The 17,224-nt window shown below is 44.9% G+C and overlaps 1 protein-coding gene across 6 annotated transcripts in view; it reads left to right on the top strand.

The window, feature by feature from the left end:
• The window catches only part of LOC310745924 (sodium channel protein type 5 subunit alpha-like), a 42,484-nt gene extending 26,085 nt beyond the window's left edge, over positions 1 to 16,399 (top strand). For 5 of the 6 annotated variants that reach the window (XM_083579216.1, XM_083579219.1, XM_083579215.1 and 2 more), the window contains exons 15-24: positions 409 to 529; positions 813 to 967; positions 3,374 to 3,547; positions 4,190 to 4,312; positions 6,061 to 6,345; positions 7,472 to 7,525; positions 10,397 to 10,534; positions 12,044 to 12,148; positions 12,785 to 13,055; positions 13,666 to 16,399. In XM_083579216.1, coding sequence (XP_083435342.1) covers positions 409 to 529; positions 813 to 967; positions 3,374 to 3,547; positions 4,190 to 4,312; positions 6,061 to 6,345; positions 7,472 to 7,525; positions 10,397 to 10,534; positions 12,044 to 12,148; positions 12,785 to 13,055; positions 13,666 to 14,897 — 2,658 coding nt within the window. In that variant the 3' untranslated portion in view covers positions 14,898 to 16,399. The remainder of the gene's footprint in view (positions 1 to 408; positions 530 to 812; positions 968 to 3,373; positions 3,548 to 4,189; positions 4,313 to 6,060; positions 6,346 to 7,471; positions 7,526 to 10,396; positions 10,535 to 12,043; positions 12,149 to 12,784; positions 13,056 to 13,665) is intronic. The other variant, XM_083579220.1, reaches the window with a different exon arrangement.
• The last annotated feature ends 825 nt before the right edge of the window (positions 16,400 to 17,224 follow it).

Here is a 17,224-nt window from a genome sequence, read left to right as displayed (position 1 = left end):
ATTTAATTTAATTTAATACCAGGCACCAAAACCATACCATGTGGGGAGATGAGTTTTAACCCTTTAACCCTTATGATCATGGCAAAAATACATCCCTCCCTGTGCAAATATTAGCCTTAGGAAAAAATCCTCCTATTGACTCCGGTGGCTAATTGTTGCACTGTGGTGCAGGATGGGTTTTGTCAGGATTTCACCTAGGAATTGAAAGATTAAATCTCCCATTCCCATGCACCGTGGTCCTGATGAGAAAATCACTCTTCCCAATATGCCTAGCATTAAATTTCTTAAAATCCACATGTGGCTGCTAACTACATTAATATAAAATTCTAGTTGCAATCCTGTTAGGCAAAACCGACAGACAATGCCTGGTAGAAAAGAAAACTCAAGGCTATATTTTTTCTTTTGCAGAGAGCCGACATTATCAGCTGCTCAGAAGGCAGCACCGTGGACCTAGCAAACTCAGAAGAATTCCTGAAGCAGATCCCTGAACTAGCTGAGGACTCGGAGCCAGATAATTGTTTTCCTGAAAGTAAGGATGCACTTCATCTATTTATTCTAGGCAGGGCTACATAATTTCAGAAACATGGGGCTGCAACCCAAAATGGCCAGCCTGTGCTTCTTGTCTTCTTTTGCATGCTTCCACTTGCTGACAATGATGTAAGCGAGAGCAGTGATGGGAAGGGGGATCACCAGCTTCCATTAATTGCAGGATACATGCTAAAAGTCAGTCCCCTCGCCAGTACTGTTTAACTTGTACAAGGGTTGTACCAACCCCATAATGTGGATTATTATTTATTGTGTGTCTCTTTCAGAATTTGCGCAGCGTTATCCTTGGTGTATGGTGAACACTGAAAAGTTTCCAGGCAGATTATGGTGGAACCTAAGAAAGACATGCTACCGAATTGTAGAGCACAACTGGTTTGAAAGCTTCATTGTGTTCATGATTCTACTGAGCAGCGGAGCTCTGGTATGTTAATCTGATTCTCACATGCAAAACTCTGTGGCTTAAGTGGCACACTGGACAGAGCAGAGAAAAGGAAGATTATATTTCTAAACCACCACCCCATTCCAAGATGAAATAATGCTAGCAAACACATTTTGCTGATTTGGGGATTGGAGCTCTAGCCAGATGGTATTAAGCACCATTGATCAGTACAATCTTATGTATGTCTGCTCCGATATAAATCCCATTGAGTTCAATGGGAACTCACTTCCAGGTAAGAGTGCATAGGATTGAAGTGAGAATGAAGCCTGCCTGGGTGCTTGGATCAGGTTTTCAATTTGGGGAAATACTCGTGCACCTCTATCACCACCACCATTGGATATTTATTTAATCTGGGAACGCTGTTTGGAAGGCCAAATTTCTCTGAGACTATGGTGGACCCATTATTCTTTTACCAGCATGGCACGTGCCACCATATCAAGATTTCTTTCTGTACTGTATTTCACCAGTCAAGTGTTTTAGTAGTTTTAATGTGCTCATTAGTTTAATGAATTATATAATCATGTCACCTGCTGGTTAGTTGTTGTATGTAGGGCTGCTGGGTTTTCCCGGGCATAGATGGGATTGGGGCCCTTGGAAATTGTGTCTGGGGAAAATTTCTGATAAGGGTTAAAATGACTGGGGAAACCCAGACGTATGGCAAATTGATGCAGCCTCCCCAACAGCTCCAGTCACAGATGCAGCAGCAAAAGGAAGGCAGAAAAGGAAGCAAATGCCTAAGTGAGTGGGATAGTGGGGGGACGGACACACGCCTGGCTAGAGCCTGGCTGGGCAGGCGCCCCTCACTTCTGTTGAGGCAGGCGGAGTAAGTCCTTGAGGGGACCCACACCTCCATTCTGGCCTTTCCCTTTCCCTTGCAGAGTGCTGAGACAGACAGGGAGCTCCTGGGTGGGGCTTGGGGTCCCTGCGGCTCCTGGGAATGTTGCCTCAAGTGAGGGTCTCTGAGAGGGGTCGGTGCTGGGACACCTCACCATGGGGAAACTAGGAGACTTCAAGTGTGCGCATGCCAGCCTTCAGGGAAAAAGGAATCCAGCTGCAGTGCCATGCTCCGCTTCGCCCACCGAGCCGGGGCGGATGGGCCTTCTTTGCTGGCTGCCTCACTGGCCCAGGACGGCCTCACCCTGGCAGGCAGCCCGAGGTGCCCGTTGAGCCTCCCTGTGGGATCGCTGAGATGCACCCTGGCTGTCCTTCCTGTGTCTGGTGCACTACAAAGTGCATCTGGCCAGAGAAGACATGGCTCCTGCTGCGTGCCAGACTCAGCCGCATGCCCGGCGGGAAGCGCAGCAAGGCAATCCGGGGAGGAATGCAGAGGCTTGGGATTGGCTGGAAATTGTGCCCCCCCTATCTCCCCAAACCCCAAACAGTTGGAGGCTCTGGGGAGCGGTGCTCACCCCAAGCTGTGCTTGTGCCAGCAGTGTGCCGGGGTAGCCTTTGAGTGAAGAGGGCAGCACAGTCTTGGCGCCACGGCTGAGCCCAGCGCACCAGTGGCCGCAGCAGATTGCCTCGCCACAGGATGCAAGTTAAAAGCCAGGCAGTCCCTGCCAACATGTTTACCATCAATTTATTTATGGCAAATCCCCCCCACCCCCCAGAAAAAAGCTCATCAACTTTGGTGTCTGGATTTTCACCTTTTGAAATATGGCAACCCTATTGTATGCCACTCTGTAATCTTCAGTGAAGAAGAGCAGCTAATAAATACAATAACTAAATAAATATTGATGAATACATGTGCACATTCTCCTCCTGGAGAGGAGGAAGGCATTACATCATAGAAATGTAGAATTGGAAGGGACCATGAGGGTCATCTAGTCCAACCCCCTGCACTGCAGGAATCTTTCGTCCAACGTTGGGCTCGAACCCACGGCACTGAGATTAAGAGGCTCATGCTCTGCCAACTGAGCTATCCCATTAAATGGTTGGAAAGAACTGAAGAAAATGTCACATTGACAGTGGTCCAGGTGAAATCTGGAAATCAACATGGAAGAATAGCAAGTTTTTGCTAATAGATTAGTATTGTTCCACAACTTGGGTAAGATAGTTTGGAACAAACAAAATCCAGGAAAAATTCAGGTGCGGAGAATTTTAAGCACCCCTACTTTATTGTAAGCCACCCTGAGTATTTTATGTTATGGGTTGCCAGTGTCGTAACATCACATGATTGACTGGGATCATTCACTTGTCATGTCCTGTGCCCCCCAGTTCTCATGGATATATATATATATGTTTGGCACAGCTCCAGTATTTTGGTTATGCAGTAGGACTGGAAAATTGCAGTACATTCACACAATTAAGGAAAGATTGTAAAGAAGTCTGCAAATTAAAAATTCTGCTTGATCAGTAGCAAGATACATCTTAACTTTCTTATTCCAGGCATTTGAAGATATACACTTGAGTGAGAGACCAAATGTTAAAATCATGCTGGATTATGCCGACAAATTGTTCACTTACATCTTTATCCTGGAGATGCTGTTGAAGTGGGTGGCTTATGGATTCCACAAATATTTCACAAATGTTTGGTGCTGGCTTGATTTCATAATTGTAGATGTAAGTGTTGCCTTTGAACCATTCTGTGGAATGGGTGTGCCGTTAGCCCGTATAGCGACTGGGCTTTCTTGCACCCTCCTTGCCTGAACGGAAGCCCTGCAATTTGTGTAAAATGGTTTTATGCTTTTGTTTTGAAGCGGTGCTTTTTGTTGTTGTTGTTTAGCTGTTTAGTCGTGTCCGACTCTTTGTGACCCCCTGGACCGGAGCACGCCAGGCACTCCTGTCTTCCACTGCCTCCCGCAGTTTGGTCAAACTCATGCTGGTAGCTTCGAGAACACTGTCCAACCATCTCGTCCTCTGTCGTCCCCTTCTCCTTGTGCCCTCCATCTTTCCCAACATCAGGGTCTTTTCCAGGGAGTCTTCTCTTCTCATGAGGTGGCCAAAGTCTTGGAGCCTCAGCTTCAGGATATGTCCTTCCAGTGAGCACTAAGGGCTGATTTCCTTCAGAATAGAGAGGTTTGATCTTCTTGCAGTCCATGGGACTCTCAAGAGTCTCCTCCAGCACCAGAATTCAAAAAAGCGGTGCTTTAGCATGTATGAAAAATGTTTGTGCATGGCTAGGAGGCAGATTAAGATACATAGTGAAATTGTTCCTTTGTGCTTTTGCTACTTAACATCTCCCCTCGCTACTTTTTTCTGCAGGTCTCCTTAGTAACCCTCGTAGCAACTTTGGCTGGACAATCTGACATGGGTCCCATAAAGTCTCTCAGAACCCTAAGAGCTTTGAGGCCATTAAGAGCCCTGTCACGGTTTGAAGGGATGAGGGTAAGTTGAATGAACGCCATCACTGAACATTATCCCTATGAAAAGGCCTTTGGTTTGTAAATTGTTTCTTTTGAAGGCTACTGTGATGAGGGGGTGGTAGAGGAGATTGGAACAGGGATTCCCATTTGGCACATCAAAGATTTCTGCGGGTCTTGAGAGGTTTATGAACATGTTCTATATTGTTGGCAACAGACAGGCCTTTTTTCAGCCAGAACTCAGTTCCAGCCCCTCTCAGGTGGGTGCCATTGCCATTCTTAGAGAACAAGGGAGGCACTTGTGGTGTGTTCCAGCACCTCTTTTTCTAGAAAAATAGCAGTGGCAATAGATGTCCAGGAGACATCTTTGTTACCACAACACAGTAGTTAACTTTGACGGTAAATAGTATGGAAACGCGGGTGGCGCTGTGGGTAAAACCTCAGCGCCTAGGACTTGCCAATCGCATGGTCGGCGGTTCGAATCCCCGCGGCGGGGTGCGCTCCCGTCGTTCGGTCCCAGCGCCTGCCAACCTAGCAGTTCGAAAGCACCCCCGGGTGCAAGTAGATAAATAGGGACCGCTTACCAGCGGGAAGGTAAACGGCGTTCCGTGTGCTGCGCTGGCTCGCCAGATGCAGCTTGTCACGCTGGCCACGTGACCCGGAAGTGTCTGCGGACAGCGCTGGCTCCCGGCCTATAGAGTGAGATGAGCGCACAACCCTAGAGTCTGGCAAGACTGGCCCATACGGGCAGGGGTACCTTTACCTTTACCTTTAGTATGGAAACATTAGAGTATGAGGACCATGGGAGTGGATTTAAGGCTGCAGAGATCAAACCATGTTCTTCAAATTACTTTGAAAATCAGACTTCCTCTAAGGGGAAGAGCAGCCTGTTGCTGTGATACAGAAGACATTCATGCTAGCACACATTTCAAAATGACACCAGGCTATCTCCATGGAATGCAGCACCATCACGTTCTTGAAATAAGTCACCTCTTCACTGAGGTGTCCCATCACCTGCAACAGCTCCCTACTGTGTTCTGTGTGCAACACAGGGTGCTATTTCTCATCTCTAAAGCATTTTACCGCTTGGTTCAAATATACCTAAGAGACCACGCCTTCTCTATTCCCCATCATGATCTCTAACACTGCATGGTAACACCGACTTGAATCTATCATGCTTGGACTGAGTCTAGATGGCAGTGGCAAGGACTAGTAAACTTATTATGGTGCCCTTTCAACATGAACATGCTTTGTTGAGATTAACTATACTTCTGCTGATCTGATCTGAACATAGCTTTCCTATGAATGGGTTTGAGTAGGGGCATTCAGTATGCAGTCTGAACCCACAATTTATATTTGGGGGCGTGTGTGGAAGGAGAGAGGTTGAAAGACACAGTTTATTGCCCTGGAATCTGTTTTCCTTCTTGTTATTTAGATATATTATGGTGAAGTTCATGGATTATTATTTTTTAAATAATTTTATAAGTTGTGTGTCTTTGTTTTGTATGTATTGTGGTATTTTTTGCATTGTGATTTGCTGATATTTTTATGGATTATAATTTGGCAATTATTTTTTATAATCGTTAAGAGTGAATCTCTGTTTAAATATTGTTTGCTGATATTTAATTTCATTGTGTACTATTATATTCTGGTGGGTTATTGAATACTAATTCATTTGAGGAAAGTTGTTTATTTCAAAGTTATGTTATTATTATGACTTTTAAAAAATTGTTTCATTCCCTTTCTCTTTCCCCTCTTCCCCACCTTTCAAAGGTGGTGGTCAATGCCTTGGTGGGCGCCATCCCATCTATTATGAATGTTCTTCTGGTCTGCCTCATTTTCTGGCTCATCTTCAGCATTGTGGGAGTCAATTTGTTTGCAGGAAAGTTTGGAAAATGCGTTAACATGACTGAAAAAAATGCCAGCATAAATGAGACCATAATTACTAACTTCAGTGACTGCAAGGAACACAACAGGACCGATGGAATATTATACTGGACTACAGTTAAAGTGAATTTTGATAATGTTGGCTCTGGCTACCTGGCTCTTCTCCAAGTGGTAGGTCTTGTAGCACAATGCATCTGTCTCTGCATTCTCATTCTCTCTTTCCTTTCTGCCTTCACTGTTGGTGCTGTTGCCTTTAGTGATACCTAAAAGCAAGACTTTTGTGATAGCTGCTGTTGCTGCAATAACTCCCTCAGTGTATAGGTTCATCCTTGCTTCATAAGCCATTCTCTTTCTTTCTAAGTAACACTTCTTCTGAGTGTATAATAACTATAAAGGTAAAGGGACCCCTGACCATTAGGTCCAGTCGTGACCGACTCTGGGGTTGCGGCGCTCATCTCGCTTTATTGGCTGAGGGAGCCGGCGTACAGCTTCCGGGTCATATGGCCAGCATGACTAAGCCGCTTCTGGCGAACCAGAGCAGCGCACGGAAACGCCGTTTACCTTCCCACCGGAGTGGTATTTATTTATCTCCTTGCACTTTGACGTGCTTTCGAACTGCTAGGTTGGTAGGAGCAGGGACCGAGCAACGGGAGCTCACCCCGTCGTGGGGATTCGGACTGCCGACCTTCTGATCGGCAAGTCCTAGGCTCTGTGGTTTAACCCACAGCGCCACCTGCGTTCCATGTATAATAACTATAGCCATAAGTTAATTGCTCAAAGCATTAGTAATCTCCTCTAAGGACTCCAGGAATGCCCTTTGGACCTGGTGGCTTGTTACTTTGCCTGTTAGCTCTCAAACCCCACCTTTAGCCAACTCTGCTTGATTTAGCCAAACTCATTTGGAACAGCACTGCCTTCTCTGACTGGCTCTCTAAGGTCTCAGGTGAGGGTCTTTCTAAGTTTTGCTACTTAAGTTTATCAACTGAAGATGTCAGGGACTGAATCGAAGAGTCTTGTGTGCAAAGCATGCTTTCTACCACTGAAGTTTGGCTAGCTCATCAATGCTGGTGCCTCACAGCCTGAGCTGAGCAGGACTGGCGTCATATCTAAGAAACCAGCGTCCTTTGGGTCACTGGCCTATATTTACTCAAAGGCAGGTGTGGATATCTGCACAATATATTCTGAGTGAAGACTGATGCAAAGAATTCAAAAAGATTCACTAGGTTTTTCCCACCCTCTTTCAGCACACCTATTGACGTACCTTAATCGTATTTATATTAGTCTGTTTTTCCTCTAGGCAACTTTCAAAGGTTGGATGGATATAATGTATGCAGCAGCAGATTCAACTGATGTAAGTTACAGAAATGCACATGCTCATTCTCTTCTTTTCACCTGCTCAGTGGTGTAATAGTAATGCAAGGGAATCCGCTCAAGAGTCAAACTAAATTCATGTCAGTGTGTATGACATGTTGCTCTGAGAGGCCTTCTGCTGGTTCCCTCACAGTGAGAAGTGAAGTTACAGGGAACCAGGCAGAGGGCCTTCTTGGTAGTGGTGCCCTCCCTGTGGAACGCCCTCCCATCAGATGTCAATGAGATAAATAACTACCATATTTTTCGTCCCATAGGACGCTCCGTCCCATAGGACGCACCTACTTTTTGGGGGGGGGAATAAAGGAAAAAATTTTTCCCTTTATTCCCCCCCCAAAACCAGGTCGGGGAACAGTGGGGTGGCGGCGCTGCGCCTCCCCGCTGTCCCCCGAGCTTGTGGGGCTGGCCGATGTCTGCCCGGCGCGAGGGGCGCTCTGCTTCAGGGCGCCCCACGCGCCGGGCGGCAGGCTGCGGACACCTGCGCGAAGCACGGGGCGTCCTCCGAAGGGCGCCCCGTGCTCCACGCTGCAGGCTGCTGCCCGCAAGCCGTGCACGCCCGGGGGGAATTCCCCGGGGCGCGCAAGGCTTGCCGACACCTGCGCGAAGCACGGGGTGTCCTCCGGAGGGTGCCCCATGCTCCAGGCTGCCGCCTGCAAGCCTTGCGCACCCGGGGGAAGTCCCCCTGGGCGAGCAAGGCTTGCGGATAGCTTCCTGGAGCCTGGAGAGCGAGAGGTGTCAGTGCACACCGATGCCTCTCGCTCTCCAGGCTTCAGCGAAAGCCTGCATTCGCCCCATAGGACGCGCACATATTTCCCCTTCATTTTTGGAGGGGAAAAAGTGCGTCCTATAGGGCAAAAAATACGGTATACAACTTTTAGAAGACATCTGAAGGCAGCCCTTTATAGGGAAGCTTTTTAATGTTTCATGTTTTGTTTTCGTATATGCTGGAAGCATATACAACCTAGTCAGACAGGCAACCCAGCCAGAGGAGTGGGGTACAAACAAAATAACAACAACAACAACAACAACAACAACAACAACAACTATTATTATTATTATTATTATTATTATTATGGCTGCACTGAAAATGGCAGTTGTGTGTCTAGCTCAGGCTTATCCAGTCTAATGTCCTCCATTTCTCTCAGTAACATCTAGTAGAATCCACCCTTGTTTTGCCATCAAAGTGTTCTTTATTTCCCAGAACCACCCACCACAGCAGCCAGTGATTTGGAGCAAGGCAGGGTAACATTTAGCACAACATGATCTAATGTGGCCCTCAGAGAGCCTAAGGGTGATCATTTTCATAGAACAAAGCTGTAAATAAAGGGGTTAAATTGGGCAGACAGCCTGGGAGGTCAGCTTTGTACATAGTAGTCTTGCTCCTGCAGTGTCAATTAACTGTAATTATCAAACACTTGCCTTTTCAAGACCCAGCAAAAGGTCTCGCTAAGTCACCCTGGGTGATCTAGCCTGCCTTCAGCACAGGCAAAAAACCGAAAACAGCCTTTCAAGTATTGTTAAGGAAAACCCAAACAGGAGACAAATCAATTTTGCACCACGCAGTACGAGATCCTGAAGGGCCAATTCAAAACAGGCGTAATGGAGCTGTAAAGTTCTCAGACAGGGGTTGTACTTTTATGTGAGGCACTGACGTTTCCCTAAATTCCAGTTTAATATGGTTAGGCTTTCCCACAGTGATCGGTTTTATACAGGGGTGGGCTTTCCGACAAATGTGTTGTGTGAAGGCAGGGAACCAAAGTAGGAATAGCACAGGAGCTCTGTGAACAGTCTCTCTTGGAAGTTGTGACTGAGAGTGGCAGCAGCTGCTTAAAGCTCCTCCCCACAGATTTCCCATCTGGAGTGGGGAAACTGGGAAGTCTATATAACATTTCCTCCACAGGAAAAAAATAGGTCCGGGAGAGGAATACAACACAGATATATATTAGGAGGGTAATGGGTAGCCAGGGCTGAAAATGTAAGTTGCAGTTTCTCTCAGTTCCTCAGTTTTCCAGTCTTATGTTCTGTTCTTCATATTTCCACATAAGTTTCCGTTTTTTTGCAAAAATCCTCCTGAAAATTCATCAGCAAATTTCTCCTAATGTACACACGTTTGTGTGCAAGTTTGCCTAAGATATACAGTTTTGCAAAGCAATTTCCCCAAATATAATGCATGCATGTTTGTTATTTTAATGAATATAAGCATTTTTATATTCCCAGTTTAACCTAGTATGTGCATTTTTTTTTACATGTGTTGGAGATCTGTATTGCCAAATTTGGAGAAGTGTGAATTTTGAAGGATGGCTGTGTTTCAGTTTGCATATTGTTTTGGAAACTGCAAATTACAAAGGTTTGCCTTTAAATGCAAACTGAACCAACCTTTCCCCCCATCCGCAGTAATGTGTTAAGCTTTCCTTGCCCCATGAAAGGTACATGGCACAGTTCTACTGCTGCAGCAAAAGAGGTTTGCTCCTGTAAGCAGTCTGGATGGAAGCCTATCTGGGCCTCTCCATATATAAACTGCTCTGACTGTCTTAGTGAAAGAATGAACTATAAGCAGATTCATCATAAGTGACTTACTGTGGCAATGGGGAGAGATTTATAAATGAGCCAGAGGGCAACTTCAGTGATCCCATGATAAATGTCTACTTCCCTCTTGCAAACCTCTCTGGATAATTGCTCAGAGACAGTGCTGTAGCTGCTTAGCTCCAATTGCAGCCACCATCTCTTGGTACAGCAACCAATGAGAAACATGTTAACAAGGGGTCGCCACAAACCTACCCACTTTAATTGCCTTTCTCTCCTTTTCCCCTTTTCTTTTCTCAGTCATGTTTCAATGTGCTTTTCGTATTTGCAGGTGGAATACCAGCCCAAATGGGAAGCTAACAAATATATGTACATCTATTTTGTGGTTTTTATCATCTGTGGCTCCTTCTTCACTCTGAACCTTTTCGTTGGCGTCATTATTGATAATTTTAATCAACAAAAGAAAAAGGTTAGTATCTAGAAAGTGTTTGTTTCCTTACGCCTGTTGAAAGTGAACCCTTGAAGAATCAGACTAGTTAGATGGGTGCCTTCTACTGGACCAGTCTCCATTAGTGAAAGAAAATTCATGCTTCTGATGGGGAAACTCTGACCTTAATTAGGCTTAATTAGACTCAGCAGGCCTTTCTGTTGGGCCCACAGGCTGTATCGGGAGAACCACGCCCACCTGCCAGTCACCTGACATCATATAACAGCTAAAAAGATCCCTTATCTCTGACTGAAGCACTGAAGCATTAAGTTAAGATATAAGCCTCTTTGAGGAAAAAAGGCAGCAGAAGGATTAGGGATGTAACAAGGCAGTGATTTCCATTCCAACCTGTATTCATCACAATCTGTGCCATTTCTGTTCTACTGCAGTTCAGTTTCTTCGAAATTCTATGTTATTCCCCTTGCTGCCCACTCACGTTCATTTCAGTGTAAAGTAAATGAAACAATGTTTGTTGTTGTTGTTTAGTCGTTTAGTCATGTCCGACTCTTTGTGACCCCATGGACCAGAGCACGCCAGGCACTCCTGTCTTCCACTGCCTCCCGCAGTTTGGTCAGACTCATGCTGGTAGCTTCGAGAACACTGTCCAACCATCTCGTCATCTGTCGTCCCCTTCTCCTTGTGCCCTCAATCTTTCCCAGCATCAGGGTCTTTTCCAGAGAGTCTTCTCTTCTCATGAGGTGGCCAAAGTATTGGAGCCTCAGCTTCAGGATCTGTCCTTCCAGTGAGCACTCAGGGCTGATTTCCTTAAGAATTGATCGGTTCGATCTTCTTGCAGTCCATGGGACTCTCAAGAGTCTCCTCCAGCACCATTATTCAAAAGCATCAATTCTTCGGTGATCAGCCTTCTTTATGGTCCAGTTCTCATTTCCATACATCACTACTGGGAAAACCATAGCTTTAACTATACGGACCTTTGTTGGCAAGGTGATGTCTCTGCTTTTTAAGATGCTGTCTAGGTTTGTCATTGCTTTTCTCCCCAGAAGCAGGCGTCTTTTAATGTCAGTGTTTAGGGAATGTTTAGGGAAGTTTTTAATGTCTGAGGTTTTTGTGTGCTTTTAATTCTGTTAGGAGTTGCCCAGAGTGGCTGAGGTATAAACTTCTTCTTCTTCTTCTTATTATTATTATTATTATTATTAACAAAAATGCAAACAGATACCAATTGAATTCATTGACTGATTTCCGTTTCTGATCCCAGGTGAATGCATGAAACTCAGCCCTTTACATTTCTTCTTCGTTTTTTGTTGGAATTCTCCAACATCCCTAAAGCATCTCTTATCCCAAATGGGAAATCAGCACTGTGCTTGCTCTTTGGTGGCAAAAGGCAGCATTAGAACAGGAGGTGCATGTTTCTGAGCACCAGTTGTACAGGAAACTGCAGGAGGGGAGAGTGCTCTGGTGCTCAGGCCCCTCTTGTGGCCAAACAATATATAATCTGCACCCAATAATGTTAGTTGTCTTATCTCCTTGCAGTTTGGTGGAGAAGACATCTTCATGACGGAGGAACAAAAAAAATATTATAATGCCATGAAAAAACTGGGGTCCAAGAAACCTCAAAAACCCATCCCACGGCCACTGGTGAGTACATGTCAACTGTTCTAGACGAAAGACTTCCAATAGGTGAACAGAAATGTAAAAAGGAATAAGGCTGCTAATGTATGATTAATAGACTGATTGAGGCAGAGCAAACTTAGTTGGCGAATACAAAGTTTAATCTTGGGACTGAGAATTAAGAGCACTCTGGTATGTTATTGCAATAGGGAATTAAATGGAAATATTAAAGGCAGTGAGTGAATGCTTCTGTTGGATAAATTGTAAGTAATCTCACATTTCCTTCAGTATATTGGAAGAAGTGACAGGGCTCAGGGTGCTTCCAGATGTGAGTTTATTGTGGAAGCAATGCAGCTCAGGCATGCAAGGATTTTCATGGCATCAGCACAGCATCATTCTCATCAAAATTCCAGAATATCCTCTCTCTTTTTTACATTTAACTCGAAATTCCACTTGCTGTGGGAAGGCCCCCAATAACACATGAAAGACACCTTTTTCCACTTGAAAGGGATATTTGATCCTTCCTTCCTTCCTTCTTTCTTATTTTTTTTGGTTTAAGCAAATTTTGATATGTTGTTGTCTGACTAAATTATTGAAGGATAACAAGTAGCTATGTATTGATTCTGCACAAATCCTGGAGAATCTTTCTCCCCTTGCCTTTAGAACAAATACCAAGGATTCCTCTTTGACATCGTAACTCGCCAAGCTTTCGATGTTGCCATCATGGCCCTCATCTGCCTTAATATGGTCACGATGATGGTGGAGTCCGATGACCAGTCCGAAGGGAAGACATTTGTTCTTAACAAAATAAACATCCTCTTCATCGTCGTCTTCACAATAGAGTGTGTCATGAAGCTGGTGGCTCTGAGATACTACTACTTCACTAACGGATGGAACATTTTTGACCTGGTGGTCGTGATCATGTCAATTGTTGGTAAGTCGCTACAGAACAATGTGCTCTTGACTAGCTCTTAGCAACCCAACCAGAGTTGAAGCATTTTAAACCTCATCACATACACCACACATTTGTATTACACTTCAAGCACATGACTTCCTCCAAAGAATCCAGTAAATGGTAATTTGTTAAGGGTGCTGGAATTGTAGCTCTGCCAGGGGGCAAACAACAGTTCTGATAATTCTTTAGGTACAGCCACATATGTCAAATATGATGTAATTGTATGGTGTCCCAGGAACACCTGGGAGCTGTGGCCAAAGAGGGATTGTGTCCCCTGAGGTTGCCATATGGAGTCCACCAGAGAGGAAACCCTGAGAAATTGGATTTTTAAAGTGCTCAACTCTAGCTGAACTGTGCCCAAAATTAATTACATGGCATTTTAGAACTATGACTCCCACTTCCAAAACTATGTTTTAAAAGCCCCCCGGAAGGGATCAGACACCAGCAACAATATTGTATTAGGAATACAATAGAAAATGCAGAAGTGACCCCTTGCTGGACTTCTTTTAACTTTAAACAATTAAGGGTTAGCCTGCTGAGCAGCCATTTAGTTCATTCAATATTTTCGTTGCTTATTTCTCCCCTTCAGGCAGCCTGCTTTCCGGCATTGTGGTTTCATTTTCGCCTACACTTTTCCGGGTGATACGTCTGGTGCGAATAGGGCGAATACTCCGCCTGATCCGATCCGCCAGAGGGATCAGGACTCTTCTCTTTGCCTTGATGATGTCCCTCCCTGCCTTGTTCAACATTGGCCTCCTGCTTTTCCTAGTCATGTTCATTTATGCCATTTTTGGCATGGCCAACTTTGCCTACGTCAAAAAGGAGGCTGGGATTGATGACATGTTCAACTTTGAGACCTTTGCCAACAGCATGCTCTGCCTCTTCGAAATCACCACGTCTGCTGGCTGGGATGGACTCCTCAGCCCCATATTGAACACTGGGCCTCCATTCTGTGACCCGAACCTCGGCATGACGTCAACTTTCTCCAAGGGTGACTGTGGGAGCCCAGCTGTAGGCATCCTGTTCTTTGTTACTTACATAATTATATCCTTTCTCATAGTTGTAAATATGTACATTGCAGTTATTCTGGAGAACTTCAACGTTGCCACAGAAGAGAGCACTGAACCTTTAGGTGACGATGACTTTGAAATGTTTTATGAGGTGTGGGAGAAGTTTGACCCTAAAGCTACCCAGTTTATTTCATTCTCCGAACTTTCTAACTTCGCTCATGCGCTGGCAGAGCCCTTGCGCATACAGAAGCCAAACGTGCTTGAGCTGATGGCCATGGATCTTCCCATGGTAACTGGGGATAGGATCCACTGCTTGGACATCCTCTTTGCTTTCACCAAAAGGGTTCTTGGAGACTCAGGAGAGATGGACACCCTTAAGCAACAAATGGAGGAGAAATTCATGGCAGCAAACCCATCCAAGGCTTCTTACGAACCAATCACCACCACGCTCAGGTGGAAATACGAGGAGGCGTCTGCTGCTGTTATACAGAAGGCCTTCCGGAGTCATTTGCTCCAGCGTTCCATGAAGCAGGCCTCTTTCTTACACCGACACAAAACCAGCGATGGAGATATCCTTGATGAAGATGCTCCGGAACAGGAAGGTCTCCTTGCACAGCTAATGAATGAAAACTATATCACAGACACAGACAAGTCCCACACAACATCCTTGGAATCTATTCCTCCATCCTACCGCAGTGTTACTGGAGAACTTGATGATGCTTTTGAGGGGGAAGTGGCAGAGTCTCCTAAAAACAACAAAGCTAGAGATGGCCAGCTGTTTACAGACAAAGGCAAGAGGTCTAACATGTAGATGCTTGTCAAGCACACCTTTAAACAGACACAGCGCCACTCAGACACCAAACAATGGTTCTCTTATTGAGGAATCCAAGAAGACATTATGAACACCTGCCATTATTTTTACCATACTACCTTTATCGCTGCTCATTTTTTTCTAGCTGCATGATAAGGGAAGGATCTGTGAAAGGTTATCATAATCTTTATGTTAGAATCATCTCTCGGACATGGGTATCATTGCTGTGATGACTGTGATTCTTTCCTTACTGCACTGAAGTCAGCTTAAGACCACAGAAAATATAACTTGCTGGCCCCTATGGGACCAGAGTACGGCTCTTTCTGGTCTGGAAATAGAGGGCTCCTTTGATGCACCAGCCAAGAAGTTTGGCAAGTGTTTACCTTTCCCCTGTGTTGGTGGTTCACGCAGGTTCTTATTTCAGATTTCTAATTTGGTGGGGAGTCTTCTATATGTCTCATGGAACCTGGGAGTGCAATCAAGGGCAGGGAGTGCTCATTGCCAGCAGGAAGCACGAGAAATGCACTTACCAGTGCATTCTGGGTCAGTGGACTGAGCCAGAGGAAATTAAGAACTGCATTCTTTCTGTCTGCAGTGGAAGAGCATCCAGACTTTAAGGCTGAGCCCTCTGCTGCCAGAAGACTTCCTTCCCATCCAATTAAGTCTGGAAAGTGGGATTCTTTGGGGGTTGGAATTGGGGCCTGGAAGGCCTTTAGGCCGCAACCTGTTGCTGATTGGGCTGCAGCTGTGTGCAGTGGGTCTGAATTTAAATTGTTTGATTTGAGCCCAGTCCCAATGGACCCCAGTTATCCTAATTTGAGGTAGGCCTGTTCTGAATTGAGGCAGAAGGGTAGGTAGCTACTTGCTCATCTAGGGTTGCTGTACGTCCCAAATTTTCCAGACATAGCTGAAATATGGCAGCCGGTATCAGTGTCCGGGCGGAAATCACTAAAATGTCTAGGGAAATGTTGGAAGTTTACATTTTGGCGAATCTTCTTCAAAATAGCTCAAAAACTTGATTTCTTTTTCTTGATTTTGCAAAAGCAGCTCAAGAACTTTTGGGCAAAACTTTAAAAAGCTCAACAACTTTTGTGTCCGGATTTTCACTTTTTGAAACATGGCAGCCCTAGCTCATCGCTTACCTACAGGCAGAAAGAATGCTTATACAAAGTCAATTGCTCATCTGGAAACAATACACAAAGAGCAGAAACAACCGGATAGAAAGCTGTTCTATTCACCACTGTTACTCTTTATGTAACATATTTCATGTACATGGCACTTTGCAGAATAACAGACATAAAACCACTGGTTGCTGCCCAAACTGGAACTTAACACTTTCGACCTCCCTGTCTGACCAATATAGCCGCTGCATGTTTTGTTGATACAGCATCTTCTGGAATATGATAAACATATCAAGAATCACCATGATGTGTATATATTATTGTAGCCATGTTGCTGCCATTACTATAATACAATAAACAGACCAAGAAGCAATCCAGAAATATGGATGGAATGAGGAAAGAGCATGGGTTATGTTTATAGCATTGATGGGTTTATGCATATTTCCCTCGGGAAGGAATTCCAAAGATGTGGAGTCACCACTAAAAAGCCCCGTCTCTGGTTGCTGCCCATCAAAGATATTGTATTGGTGGTCTAGAAAACAGGGTCTCCGAAAGTCCATTTTACAACCTAGGCTGGTTCATATGGATGCAGCTGGTCCTTAAGACGACCTGCTCTCAAATTGTTTAGGGTGCTAAAGGTGAAAATGAATACCTAAAGGAAAAGGGCAACCCTAGATTGCTTGTAATGTGTGAAATGGCCTTTAGTCAGAGTTGCAAGATTTAAGGAACAAGGAGGATGCTTTGAACCAGGGAATTAAGGTGGCAATTCTCTTCTGTTTAATTTGCCTGGGCAATTTTTCTAGCCACGATTTCCAAGAAGCTGCTGGAGAGATTACTCTTCGCAAAGTCTGATGATGTAACAGTAATTTAATCCTAATTGTATCAACCCCAAATGTATCAAGGGCTGATATGCAGACAATGTATTGCTTTAGCAGACCCTGGGGAGGAGAACGCCAAGGATGCTCTCCACAAATCACTTACGCTGTAGAAGTCGTGTGGGATTTAATAGGGCTCCTCCAGAATAAATGCAGGTGCCTGTGCCCACTCTCACCCTAGAGACCCCTGTTCAAGGTAGACTTTGCCGTTGCAGTCCTCAAAGCTTTTATACATTAAAGAGCCGATCACTGCTTTGAGTCAGCAGTTGCAAATGGCTTCAACGTAGCTGAATCTGTTCTTGTTGCGTGCTTAGCTTTCCGTGTTTTTACT

Source organism: Podarcis filfolensis, assembly GCF_964270895.1.
Source record: "Podarcis filfolensis genome assembly, chromosome: 12".
Classification (NCBI taxonomy): Eukaryota; Metazoa; Chordata; class Lepidosauria; order Squamata; family Lacertidae; genus Podarcis; species Podarcis filfolensis.
Note: the sequence above shows the minus strand (reverse complement) of the source record. Positions and strands in the feature narration are given on the sequence as shown.